Here is a 14,454-nt window from a genome sequence, read left to right as displayed (position 1 = left end):
GAGGAAGCAAATGGCGGCCGCAGGAAGGCCGCCATTCGCAAAGCAGCACGTACAGGAGCAGGTAAGTGCTCTGTTTTGCGTGCCTTTCATGGGGTGGGGGCGGCAGGGACTTCGTCCCGCGCACCTTTCATGGGTTGGGGGGGGCTTCGTTCCACGACGGATTTTGGGGGGCCGAATGCACTGGCATTCGGCCTCACCGAGGTCCATCGCGGAATTCTCTGACATCCCTAATTGTTGCTGCTTATTTACAATGGTACCTAATGCTCCTGAAATCTGGTAGTGCTCCAAATTCAAACCTTTTTTTCCACCCTACCCCACCCCATCTGGACCCATTCAGCTGTGCCCACTCATAATGTCCCCTGGCTCTTCATGGGTTTTTTTAATCACCAGAAACCTAATAATTAAAAAAAAAAATACTGAGAGTATACTGACATACAGTTTACATTGCAAAAGGAAGAATGAAGTAAAAAACAAAAAATTCCTTTGCATCTGGAGAATTATTTCTCTTATGTATTGGATTTTATCCCTCCCTTTCTTTCCTTATGCAACGCATGCATTTCCTTATGCAGCTACCGCCATTTGCGTATGCTGGGGTTTTTCCCCATGCCATGATAGGCTACGTAAATATTTACGTAGCCTATCACGGCTCACTACAGGGATGGAAATGGCAGCGGCTACGACAGCCACCATTTGCATCGCTGCAGGGCTGCCCAGCTGCCGGATGTCTGGCTGCGGGCGGCTGGAGCCGGCCAGCGGCTCCGTGGCTTGGCCGTGGAGTGGACCCGGCCAGGCGGGATTCCGGGGGGAGGGACGGAGCGCCTCCCCCCCATTGAGGATTCTGGGGGGAGGGATGGAGCGCCTTCCCCTCACCGTGGATTGCCCGGCATGGAGCCAGGTAGGTGTTTCGTACATCCCTAGCAACAACAAGCAAAAATCTTGCAGCTCCAAAGGCTTCTTCTTCACATGGAGTTTTTACCCTGCTACTGAAATTGCTCAGTCACCGACATTTGTGGGCCCTTTAGCTGATGTCGTGAACCTCCAGGGCATCTCCTGCACTAAATGACCTTTATTCCATTGTTAAATAGATTGGAGCTAATCAGGTATCAAATTACTCTGCTTGTGTTCCGCTTGAGCTCTTGCCATGAAAAAGGAAAAGTGGCAAGATGATCAATGAAAGATGATGGAAGACTCAGAAAAGGGGGAAAAGGAGGGGGAAAGGGGAAGGAGGAAAGAAAGCACTTGTAAAGGGAGTCTGTTGTGATCCTGCATTTAAAATGGAAGCAGAAAGCCCCGTTTTAAATGTGGGATTTCAGGCTGGTGTAGAGATGCTCTAACAGTAAGTTCTTCTTTAAATGGGAGGTGTCATCGTGTTACACATTTAAAAGTCTCTTTTCTTCTCTAAAACACTCACACATGCAGATCGGTGGGATGATTCCATGTGGGGCAATGAATTCACTGGCCACATCCTGGTTGTGACCCTATATCAAGGGAGTGGCATTGCAAGCTTATTTTTATTAGATTTTCATCTACCTCTTTACCATGATGTTTGGGGTTGGGGGGGGGTCTTTCACCAGTAGATGCTCCCACTAAATTTTAGAGCACCATACAGTTGGCAAAGAAATATTATACTTCAGAAAATGCATTTTGTGGCTGGAAGTTCCAATTTTGCTGGGCTATGAGTCCATTCTGGTTTTCAGTTGAAACCAGCCAGAACTCTAAAGGAGCTATCGAGAGTGCTGAAGCTATTTTGGGGGTGGGGTTCAGCACTTTGGATAGCTCCTTTAGAGTTCTTGCTGGTTCTGGCTGAAACCAAGAATGGATTGACAGCATCACTGAAACTGGAGCACCAACCTGATTTTAATAATGAATGAATACATTCATACATACATACATACATACATACATAAATCATTGATTACTATTAAAGATTATAAGTTGTATGTTCTGCTGCCAGAAACCTATAAGGGTCCTTATAAAGGTACAGTGTTAGTCTAATCTATTAGTCTGTCTTTTGCATTTGTCCATAAAAATTTGGCCATATCTAGGGGTGTACGAAACCCTGCTTACCTGGCTCCACTGGGTTCCGCTGGGGGGGGAGGCACTCCGTCCCTCCGCCCGGAATCCTGGCTGGTCGGCTCCACTCACGGGGATTCCGCAGAGCCGCTGGCCGGGTCCACCAGCAGCCGGACATCCAGCCGCTGGCTAGCAGGGACGCAAATGGCGGCAGCCGTAGCCGCCGCTGTTTGCATCCCTGAATTCAGCCGTGATAGGCTACGTAAAGACTTACATAGCCTATCACGTCTGGGTTAAAAAAAAAAAAAGAAATGCATACGCAAATGGCAGCGGCTACAGCAGCCGCCATTTGCGTTCCTTATTTTTGGCCGTCTTAGTCTACGTAAATATTTACGTAGACTAAGACAAAGACAAGAAAGGGGAACGCAAATAGCGTAGCGGATGCTATTTGCGTTCTCCTTTATTTTCACCGTCTTACTCTATGTAAATATTTATGTAGACTAAGATGGACAAAAATAAGGAATGCAAATGGCAGCAGCCATAGCCGCCACCATTTGCGTAAGCGGTTTTTTTTTTTAACCCAGACGTGATAGGCTACGTAAGCCTTTACGTAGCCTATCACGAATGGGGGGGGGGAAACAGACTGCAAATGGCAGTGGTGGCGGCAGCCGGTCGGAAGACCTGCCGCTGCCACCGCCGCCGAAGCCACCACGGGAGCCACCGCCATCCGGAAAATCCATCCCAGGTAAGTCTCATCCCGGGGGGATCCACAGGGCGGGGCAGGCCGTTCTCTGACATCCCTAGCCATATCTATAATCCATACTGAGCTCAGAATGTTGGGGGGGGGGGTGGAGGCACTCCATCTATATGGACACAAACACATGCACAGGAAGGGGAACAGTGATTCACCCTGCAACTACACCCAGACCACTCTTACACCAACTACACCAGTTACTCATTCCTTTCTGGTTTAATGTGCTGGTATTAACTTCTAAAACTGTAAGCAGATGACAATGGTGTAATCTTAAGGACTTCCTCTAAGTGTACAAACCTATCCAAGCCTCACAGTCAGGACTTACTCTCTGGCTCTGCTCATCGGGTCATCTTTAGTGGACATTTGATATGTGGATAGCAGGGACAGAGCTTCTCAGTGGATCAAAGCACCAACCAAGGTCTTTCCACCATCTCCACAATTTGATGGTTTTAAAGACTGTTAGAGCAATACAACAATGGAACCAATTACCTAGGGAGGTAGTGGGCTCTCCCACACCGGAGGCATTCAAGATGAAGCTGGACAGCCATCTGTCAGGGATAGGGATGTTAGAGAATTCCGCCATGGATCCCAGGGGGTCTGAATTCCAGTGAATTCAGCCCCCCAGAATCCGTGGTGGAATGGAGCCCCCCGCCCCTCCACCCCGCGAAAGCCCCGCAAAATGGAGCCTACCTGGCTGCAGCTTCAGCTCCAGCTGTGGCAGTGGTGGCAGCAGCTCCAGCCGCGGCCGCAAATGGTGGCCGTCGTAGCGGCCACCATTTGCGTCCCTACGCCAGCCCGTGATAGGGGATGCCATTTGCATCCCCTATGCCATTTGCGTTCCCGCTTTAGCCATGATAGGCTACATAAATATTTACATAGCCTATCACAGGCCAGCGTAGGGATGCAAATGGCATCCCCTACACAGGACGCCATTTGCGTCCGCAGCAGCCCAGCAGTGGCTGGAGGCTCCGCTGAGGGTTGGCCCAGCCGGCGGCTCCATGGCCTGGCCGCAGAGCAGAGCCAGCCAGGCAGGATTCCGGGGGGGGGGGGAATGGATCACCTCCCCTACCATTGAGGATTCTGGGGGTAGGAACAGATAGCCTCCCCCCACCTGCGGAACCCAGCGGAGCCAGTTAAGCGCGGTTTCGTACACCCCTAGTATAGGGATGTCAGAGAAATCTGCTGCGGATTCAAATGAGGACAGATTCTTTGGAATCCAGCCTCAGGAATCCGCAGCGGATGGGGACCACTTACTAGGGATGTATGAAACCCTTACCTGGCTCCATTCCAGGGCATCAGCGGAGGGGGGGAGGCACTCAGTCCCTTGTCCCGGATTCCTCTCTGGACAGCTCCGCTATGCGGCGACTCCGCAGAGCCACCGGCCAGGGCCAGCCGCAGCCAGAATTCCAGCTGCAGCCAGCCCGGGCTGCTTTGGCTGCAAATGGTGACTGCTACACCGGCAGCCATTTGCGTCCCTGACAAGCCATGATAACCTAAATAAGAATTTACGTAGCCTATTACGGCAAAGAGCAGGGGCGCAAATGGTGTAGTGGCTGCCATTTGTGCCCCTGCTCTTTGCTGTGATAGGCAACGTAAGTATCTACATAGCCTATCAAGGCAAAAGGCAGCCACACAAATGGCGGCTGCTATGATGGCCGCCATTTGCGGCCGCAGCAGTCTGGCAGCGTCTGGACATCAACTTGGATCCACCGCTGTTGCATCCGCCACCGCATCCGCCGCCACCAGAGCAGCATCCGCCACCGCATCTGCTGCCAAAGAGGCTCCATCCAGGGGGGATTCCATGGGGTGGTGCGGGGGGGAGGCCGTTCCGTCACGGACTCCAGAGGGGCGGATTCTAAAGAATCCAGCCTCACTGGAGTCCGTGGTGGAATTCTGTGTCATCCCTACCACTTAGTTCTACTCCAGGAGGACTGGAGGAGGAACGGCACTCGGCTGCTTCTTCCAGCCAGAGCTGTTCACCTCCTCCCTGTCCCTGCCAATTGCCTTAAAAAAAAGTCTTTTTTTAAAAAAGGTGATTGGGAGGATGTGCCCACAGACTTATACACAAAATAGAGTGGTGAATCTTGCGTATAAGCCTATGGACACATAGACTTATAGGCAAGATTCATGACTCTATTTGCATATAAGTCTATGGGCACATCCTCCCAGTCAGCATTTTTTTAAAGACATTTATTTTAAAAGGCAATCAGCAGGGACAGGGAGGAGGTGAATGGCTCTGGAAGGTAAGCACCCCCAAGCCAGTCTCCCCCCCAGAATCCGAGTGGAGCGGATCGCCTCCTCCCACACAGATTCCCCACAGGAACAGATGGTGGGGAATCCGTACACCCCTAGTTTCTTAACATTCTTTGGATCCTCCGTTTCCTGTGACATAGGCCCAAGATGCCCCATTGTCTCCCTCCAGCATTGGAATACTGCTGGGGAGACATCTACAGCCATGAAGCATTCTGCGAGTGGACACAGAATGGGGGCTGTTCCTGAGGAGCAGTGCTTATATTACATCGAATGGCCCCTCAGCTGGCCTTCAGTCTGCAGCCGTAATTATGAACGTCGTCATTTTATGATATACGTGAAACCCAGTTGAAACACTTGCCTGTTAGTGGTTACTTGCCTATTAACTGCTAATTAATTTTACTTCACACTGGAGATGGTAGAATGCTCCATCTATAAAGGACTGGAATGAGGACATTTAGATGGTAACTTTAAAAAAATGAAATTAGCATATGACATGTGGGGCTTGCAACAAAATGTTCCAGTGTGAAGTGCTCCTGTTCAGGGTTTAAACCCACCAGACATGTTGCCTTCCATGATACTCCATTCCTCACACCCCAAAATTTTCTGTTTGTTTTTCATTCAGTCATTCATTCATTCATTACATTTGTTGGCCACCATTCAGGGCAGAAGCCCTCCCAGGCATCTTACAGCAAAAAAATACATAAAAACAGTTTGCCAGCAGACAGCAATGTTCAGATTTTACAAATAAATTAAAGCTTTCCATATGGGCTCTTGGACTTCCTTCCTAAAGCTTTCCATACAGCATCCTTGAATTCATTGTTCCTGATAGTGTATATGAAAGGGTTTAGTACAGGGGTGATGATCGTGTTCAGTACAGAGACAGTCTTGATTACGCTGAAGGAAGAGTTCAAGACAGTTGGTCTTAGATAGATGAAAAGGACTGACCCATACAAGATGCTGGCCACAGTAAGATGAGAAGCACAGGTGGAGAAGGCCCTCCACTGTCCCTTGGCTGAAGGGATGCGGAGAACTGTGGAGATGATGAAGATGTAAGAAACCAACGTGAAAAGCATAGAGCCCAGTACTACAGCTACAGTAACCAGAAAACCCAGAGCTTCAATGAGATGCGTGTCCCCACCTGCAATCTTCAACACAGCTCCAACATCACAATAATAATGGTTGATCCTGTTGGAGTTGCAATAGGGAAGCCTCAGGAGCATTATCACCTGATAAAGGATGGAGAAAAAGCCCCCACACCAGGCTGCCAGTGCCAGCTTAAGGCAGACGCTGGAGGTCATGATGGTGTTGTACCTCAGAGGATGGCAGATGGCCAAGTACCTATCAAAAGATATCAGAGTGATGATGAAAAATTCTGAGACACCAAAGAGGAAGTAGAAGTATAACTGAGCCATGCAGCAGTAGAAACAGATGGTGTTCTTGGCTGACAGAGAACTGACCAACATTTTCGGGATAAAGGCTGTGATGTGTCCACTCTCCATTAAAGAGAGGTTGCTAAGGAAGAAGTACATTGGCTTCTGGAGCTGGTGGTCCACACTCACCATTGCAATGATGAGACCATTCCCTGTGATGCATGAGAGGTACAGCAGGAGGACAACAACAAATGAAATGATGTTTGTTCCCCAAAAGTACGGCAATCCAACAAGTGTGAACTCTCTTGCTCTTGTACAGTTGGTCAAATCCATAACTCCAATCTCCAAGAATAAAATAAGAGAAAAATGCTGGTGAATTTATTTATCCAGTTATTTATTATATCATATTCCAAAAGATAGACAGCAGAATACAGGTGTTGTTGTTGTTTTTCTTAAATAATTTATATCCCCATTTTATGGAATGAAGAATAGGGTGTAGGGATGAACTGACAATTCCAAGACAACACACTTAATCCTAAATTAAAGCTCAGATGCTGAGCATGTTCCCATGCCTAATATGTGGACTATCTCCACATGTTGTGGCTCTGCACAGTTCCATGATAACAGATCCATAGGCCTTTATTTTTAAGCACCCTTCACAGGTAGATTGGTTGCTAGGTAGGTAGACAGGCAGCAACACCTACAGTCCTACATTACAATAAAGTGATGGGGTGCAAGATTTGACAGAGGGATGAGGAGAAGTGAATCTTTGGAAGTTGCTAGTAGGGATGTCACAGGAAATTGATAGGGAGTGGGGTCTTGCAGACTCCCCCCTCGGGCTCTCAGACCCCAGTTGATGGACTGCCATGCTTACTGGACTCCCTTCGCCAAGACGTCCATGAGTGCCTGGCTGTCGCCCATTCCCTGAGTGAGTTGCCATTTTGCAAAAAGAACAGCATTTGAGGTTTTTTTATAAATGTAATGTTACATAAATGGTGGCTGTAAAGGGGTATTTACACATAATTACAGGTGTAAATGGTCCATTTACATCTGTAAAGTTGTTTAGATGCACCCTTTATGGCTGCCATTGATGCAACATTACATTTATGGAAAAACCTGAGCTTCCTTTTTTTTTTTTGCAAAACAGTGGCTTCCTGAGGTGTTGGGCAAATGCTGGGCGCTTGCAGAGTGGCTATGGATCACAAAATGGCCCATCCAGAGAGCTGAACAGGGGCAGCTGGTTGGCGGGGGTTCGGCAAGCATCCAGCGGCACAGATGGAGGTGATTCTGTAACAGATGGAGGTGAGTCAACCCCTAGTTGCTAGAGGTAGTTGGAGAAAGAATGAAAGTTAAAACATGTAGGGGAATGAAGAGACATAAAATAGGGAGTGACAGATGTAAACAAAAGAGAGCTGGATGCTCTGCTAGAGAGACTGAATCGGTATGGGAAAAGAAATAATCTGATGTCTATCGAAGGAGACAAACACTGAGAGGATAATTAGTTTGGGAATCAAATAGCTAAAACAGATATCTGATTTGTTGGCAATATTTTGTCTTCTTCCATATGACTGGATCCAGACTAAGGGTACAATCCTGTGCATGTTTAGACACAATAAAAGTTCTACAACTTCCAAAATTCACTAGCCAACAAAGCATCAATTGCATCTACCATCATACTTATGTATGACAGATGAAGTTAGGTAAATAATTGATAGGTGGATGGATGGATGGATGGATGGATGGATAGATGTTAAATAGATAGATGATAGATAGATAGATAGATAGATAGATAGATAGATAGATGCATAGATAGATAGATAGATAGATAGATAGATAGATAGATAGATAGATTCTTCTTAAACATTATATATATATATATGTCAAAAATGTGTGTGGGGGGTTAATGTTTGGCCTCTGAACTGAGAAAATAATATGAAACCAAACATATAAATCTACAGACTTCTGCAGGAAATACATTGATGACTGAAAACTATTGCATACTTCAGGCACACAAAGAATACTAAACACCCTACAGAAAGAATGATACTCACATTGTAACTGATGATTCCATTAAAAATGTGAAACTCTTATTCTTGTGAAATCTATATATTTCTTTCAAGGGTACTGGAGATCTATCCAACTGATATTCTACCTAATCGTTTTCTTAAGGCTTCCCCAGTGTCTTCATATCCATTTCTCCTGTGCTCTATCTACCCCAGTCAAAGATTGCCTAGAGTTGTATGCTGCTCAGATCAGCAAAGGATTTATGGTGAAATCAAATTCAGATGAAATGGATCAAATGAATGTTTTATATGCTGATTGTTTTAATACATTTTATCTGCCCTATTAAGCTTTTCCTCCAGATTATACAGTGCAAATGAGAAGTTATCTACTCATCTTCTAGAGAACTCCTGGGATTCTCTCTCCAAGGATAAGCCTTGTATTCTCCCATAAGGGAAGTCTATGTATATTAGGGATATGTTGCTTTGAATCTACCTGGAGAAAAAAGTTTTAATATTGGATCAAAATAAACATGTTGCAACTGAAGATAATTTGTGGATTCTATCATTTCTCATGGACTTCTTCAGTCTCCTTAAAAATATTTGAAAAATACCAGGCTGTGATATTCCACTCACAGAACAATCTTATGGTGGCATGGGCAGGGTGCAGTAGAGAGATTGTGTACTGAACATTGTGGAAAGAAATGAGTACTTTAAAAAAAGTGAAAAATCTACGAGAGTAAAAATGCATACATTACAAAACTGTGCACAATTGATATGTGATTTTTGTAAAAGACGCTTGAATGCATGTACATATTTTCACGCAAAAAGGTAAAAGCAAAACTCATAATCTGCTATGGACCCAAGTTGAAAGGAGCTTTGAGGTGGAATTTGGGGAACCTGGATGAGCTTGGAGTTTGCTGAATGACATATCCCTACTAAAAACCCAATAAGCAAGATATTAAAAATTGAAGATAGGATGGAATGTTTTAACTTGTTCTAACTTCTGCCATTAAACTGTATACCTGTATAATTGGGGGGGGGGTATTTATTTATTTATTTATTTATTTATAATATTTCTTGGCCACCTTTCAGGGCAGAAGCCCTCCCAAGGCAGCTTCAACCAATAAATGATTACGATTCTAGTGATACTGAAAAATGCATGGAGAATCAGGGATTGTTTTAGGCGAGCAGAGCCAAGGGGGTCTCTGGAGGGGTGAGGACTACTAGATTTCAGGGGCATTAGCCACCATAATTTAAAAACAACGAGCAGAAATCTATCTATCCTGATATCAAGTTCCCATTTCTTAGATGTAAGTTCATCGTATTCCACATTTAAAAGCCTGAATTCTCTTCTTAAAAATAATCAGTGGGGTGATCCATTTTTCCATGTGGGGCAGTAAATCACTGGCCCCATCCTGGCTTTGAACCTATATCAAGAGTGGCCATGCCAGCCTATTTTTATCCAATTTTACACCTACCTCTATATCATGGTATGTTTTCTTCTATAGCCAGCAGATGCTGCCACTATATTCTAGAGTACCATCAAACTCTTCTTCTAAAGTATAGCATTTCTTTGCTGAGTCTGAAACCTCAGTGATACGTATTAAAGCATTATTGGTTCTGTGTGCAACAGCCAAAAACCTATAAGGGTCCTTGTTGGTGCAGCATTCAATTTGTTGTCTTTTGTTCCTCTTCATTCATAAAAAAAATCAACCATGTCCATAATCTGTTCTGGTCTCAGAAAATATGGAATTAGTTTCCACAAGATGTAGTGATGGTCACCAATTCTGGTGGCCTTAAAAAGAGATGGGAGAATTTCCTGGAGGAGAAGGCTAACAAAGGGCTACCTGCTACCTCCAGTATCAGAGACAGTATTTCTATGTGCACCCATTCCCTGGGAACATGGGTGGGAGGGTGCTGTAACTGCTGTTGCACTCATGTTCTGCTTGTGGGCTTCCCATGAACAGCTGTTCACTATGTGAGCAGATGCTGAACTAGATGGACCCTTGGACTGATCCAATGTGGCTCTTCTTATCTTCAGAAAGGAGTGTGCATGTGTATGTGTGTGTGTGTGTGTGGGGGGGTAACTACACACAGAAACACACTGGGAGAAATAATCCACCATGAAAACTCACCCCTCCCTATTCTTCTCCCATTTACATGGGTTACCAATTAATGTCTGATCTCAGTTTAAAGTGTCGGAAATAACTTTTAAAACCATAAAAATCCAAGGACCATGTTATCTTAAGGACTGATTCTGAACATATGGAACTAAAGTCAGTCTAGGAAGCTGTTCTCTGTGGCCTGGTTTTAGTGGGTAGGGCCTTGGTGCTGAAGTACTGGAATATACTCACCAGGAGAGTTAGATAGGCTCCCTAATTTCTGATCATAATGTGGACGTTGAAAACCTTTTCATTCAAGCAAGCATTTTATATTAGATCTCTCTCTCTCTCTCTCTCTCTCCCTCCCTCCCTCCCTCCCTCCCTCTCTCTCTCTCTCTCTCTCTCTGTGTGTGTGTGTGTGTGTAACAAAAAACAGATTGCATCATCCTGGTTTTAGGGCTGCTGTGTGTGTTTTTGCAATGTGTTCACATGAAATGAACCACTAAAGAATTAAAGACGGAAAACCACAGCATTAGGTACCATACAATACACAGTTGAGTAGAGTAGCAAAGAAACACTTTCAGAGCAGTTCAGAAACAGCACAAAAGTAGCACTTTAAAATGCAACTTGAGAAGAAGGGGAAAACAAAACAAAAACAAAACTTGAATTGATCCCTCTGGTGAAGCCTGATACTTATCAATGTGTGATAGTAAGAAAAGAGGGAATTGGCTTTAGAGAGCAATCCTATGGCCACTAGACACTGTCTAGATGACTATAGGATTGTTTGGCTTCTGGGAACTGAGGTCGACCTCAGTTTCCAGAAACCGCGCTCCCCTTCCCCACCCCCTCATAGCTGGCAAGATTCTTTCCGTGACACCCCCATGCTTGTAAACAGAGTGTGGGGAGGGCAAAAAGTGGGCAGTCCTTGGGTGGGGTGGGGAGGAGACAGTGGAAGCAGCTTTAGACAGCTTTCTATCTGGTCTCCAGGCCCCTTCCCCCCTCTCCCCGAAGCTATGGCTAGACATGCAAAAACACGTGTCTAGCCACAAATGAAGGGCGGCTCGAGCACAGAGAAGAGGATTCTCTGTGCTCCATCTGTCTTGCATTGGATAGTTCGGAGGCTGATGTCTATCTCAATAGGATTGTGCCCTTAAGTTTGCAAATTGTACACTCCCATAAACCACTGCAACCCCAGAGCTACACAGACAAACACTTTATTGAATTTATAATAGGCTCATCCATTAGTTAATGTTTCTGATGGATGTATGAAGTAAGAAAGCACCCCTGGTGGTTGCTAAGCAACAAATAGTCCTCTTTTTCAGGTAAAGCATGAGCTCAAGTTGAGGACTCAGTTTCCACATGGGTGAGAAGGTTCCTCTTCATGGCAACCCATAATTGTTCGGTATTCTCACCCTCACCAATTTCTTAAGGACATTCCAGAGAAGATTCCAGGGGCCAAATTATCTCTGGGATTCTTCAATGAAAGAGAGGAGGAGAAGTCCTGCTCTTCACTGCAATGCAGGCCCATGTGTCACATGTTGAGGTCATTTTTAAAAAGCTGCTCTATGTTGGTGCCCCCTATTATTCCAAATACTACATTGAATAATGAGAAGAACCTAAACGACTATGATTATGGATCAAAACTCTCACTTCTGCACTCCCCACCTCCAGAATGAGAGCAATCCAGCTATTGGGTGGTATAGTCATGCAATAAATAATAAACAAATCCAGAGTACAGAGCACAAGGGTAGCACTTAAAACTGGAATTGAGAAAAAGTGGGGGGGGGGGACTGATGCCTGAAGCAAAGCCTTTCATTTCTGAATTTGTGATAGTCAGAAAAGAGGCCAAAAAAAATGTAGGTTTAAAAACTTTATTTCTGAGTACGTACAGTATTGATTGGCATTTCCAATCTTCTTTTTATGACTCACCCTTTTCTGGTAAAATCGTAAGGACTCATAGATATATGCAATATGATAAACATTGACTGAGAGAGAAGAAACTCAAAAGCAATTATTACTTGATGAAAAGTCTGACCTGCATTCATCATTTACAAAGACAAATAACAATACAGTCTCTTGAGTAATTTCTTAGCCCATACACAGAGAAAAGAAGTAATGGGTATCCCTCATCTTGACAGACAATTGCTTTGAAATGGTGCCATCCCAATTTTGATGTCATCCTGGATTTAGGCTTCATTTAAATGCTGGGTAGCTAAATGGCAACACTGGAGCATCCTGAAACACTTCCCAACAGAGACCAATGTTCAGATTTTAGGAAAATTCTAAAACTTCTAGTTTGAGTTCCTTCCTAAAGTTTTCCATATGGCCTATTTGACTTCCTTCCTAAAGCTCTCTGTATGGCCTCTTTGATTTCATTGTTCCTAATAGTGTATATAAAAGGGTTTAATACTGGGCTGACCATAGTGTTCAGTACATAGACAATCTTGATTACACTGAAGGATGAGTTTATGATGGTAGGTCTTCGGTAGATGTAAAGGACTCACCCATACAAAATGCTGGCCACTGTACGATGAGAGGCACAGGTGGAGAAGGCCCTCTTCTGTCCACTGGTCAAAGGGATGTGGACAATTATGGAGATAATGAATGTGTAAGATACTACCATGAGAAGGCAAGAGGGCAGTATAACTGCAAAAGCAACCAGAAAGCCAAGGGTTTCAATGAGGTGTGTGTCCCCACCTGCAATCTTCAACACAGCTCCAATGTCACAGTAATAATGGTTGACCACATTAGAGCTGCAGAAGGGAAGCCTCAGCAGAATCACCATCTGAGAAAGGATGGAGAAAAAGCCCCCAAACCAGGATGCCAGCACCACCTTAAGGTAGAGGCTGGAGGTCATGATGGTGTTGTACCTCAGTGAAATCTATCAAATGATTCCAGAGTGATGATGAAAATTCTGTGACACCAAAGTGGAAGTAGAAGTACAACTGAGCCATGCAGCAGTAGAAGCACATGGTGTTCTTGGCTGATAGAAAGTTGACTAGCATCTTGGGGATACAGGCTGTGGTGTGCCCAATCTCAATGACAGAGAAGTTACTAAGGAAGAGGTACATTGGCTTCTGGAGCTGGTGGTCTACACTCACCATTGCTATGATGAGACCATTGCCTGTTAGGCAGAAAAAGTAGAGAAAGAGTGCACCTACATGTACAAAGTATTTTTTGTTCCCCAAATGTGTGGCAATCCAACAAGTGCAATCTCTTTCCCCCTTGAACAAGTTGTCACATCCATGACTGGCCTCCCCTAAAACTGCTGGAAGACAAGGAGGAGAAAATTGTAAGGATGTCCGCAAACAGTATTCAGGCTGCTATCATATACATGCGCACCGAGAGTCCCATTAACTGAATGCAGCTTTCTTCAAAGTAGAGATTTCTGGGGTTGCACTGTCACATACCCAAAGACCCAATTAATGTGTTGGCATCATCAGTCAAAGGAAGTTCTCCTTCATATAACATTAATTTGGATTTTAGAATTTGCTGCCAGAAGATGTGACAATACCCACCAACTCAGATGGATTGAAAGTCACAATGGCTATATGCTACTTCCAAAGCCAAACAAGCCATGCCTCTGAATAGCAAGGAACACCCATGGGAGAAAGCTACTGCCTTCATGTCCTACTTGTGGGCTTCCCAGAAGCATCTTGATAGTCACACTAGGAAACACAGTTCTGCATTAGATGGACCTTTTGATTCTCTTCTTACATTTACCCTTTCTTCATTCTTAGATTATAGCAGTAGGTGAGGGAGAAAAGGGAGCGAAGAAACTCTCAGTACTTGAAAAGCAGTAATCTTGTTTGCTTTCATTCATCTAAAAGAAATAAGAAGAAATAAGAAATGGAAATGACCATTTATTTTAAAAATAAAAATCCAAATTGTAGTGTCTTTATTACGAGAGTAACCAAAACTCCACAAAATAGTGAGCAAGCTTTTGATTTCACCCAAAC

At 44.7% G+C, this 14,454-nt stretch overlaps 1 protein-coding gene and 1 pseudogene across 1 annotated transcript; both read right to left on the bottom strand.

Moving 5' to 3' along the window:
• Positions 1-5,769: 5,769 nt before the first annotated feature.
• LOC146342804 (olfactory receptor 6X1-like) lies at positions 5,770-6,723 on the bottom strand. The gene has a single exon (XM_084808646.1). It carries the CDS (start codon positions 6,721-6,723, stop codon positions 5,770-5,772), a length of 954 nt encoding a protein of 317 aa, XP_084664772.1.
• A 6,080-nt stretch (positions 6,724-12,803) lies between these two features.
• On the bottom strand, positions 12,804-13,742 carry LOC146342803 (olfactory receptor 6X1-like; annotated as a pseudogene).
• Positions 13,743-14,454: the final 712 nt, after the last annotated feature.

Source organism: Heloderma suspectum, chromosome 6 (genome assembly GCF_057233095.1).
Source record: "Heloderma suspectum isolate Gila_16-S chromosome 6, 16-S_ref, whole genome shotgun sequence".
Taxonomy (NCBI): Eukaryota; Metazoa; Chordata; class Lepidosauria; order Squamata; family Helodermatidae; genus Heloderma; species Heloderma suspectum.
This window is presented reverse-complemented; position numbering and strand designations above follow the sequence as displayed.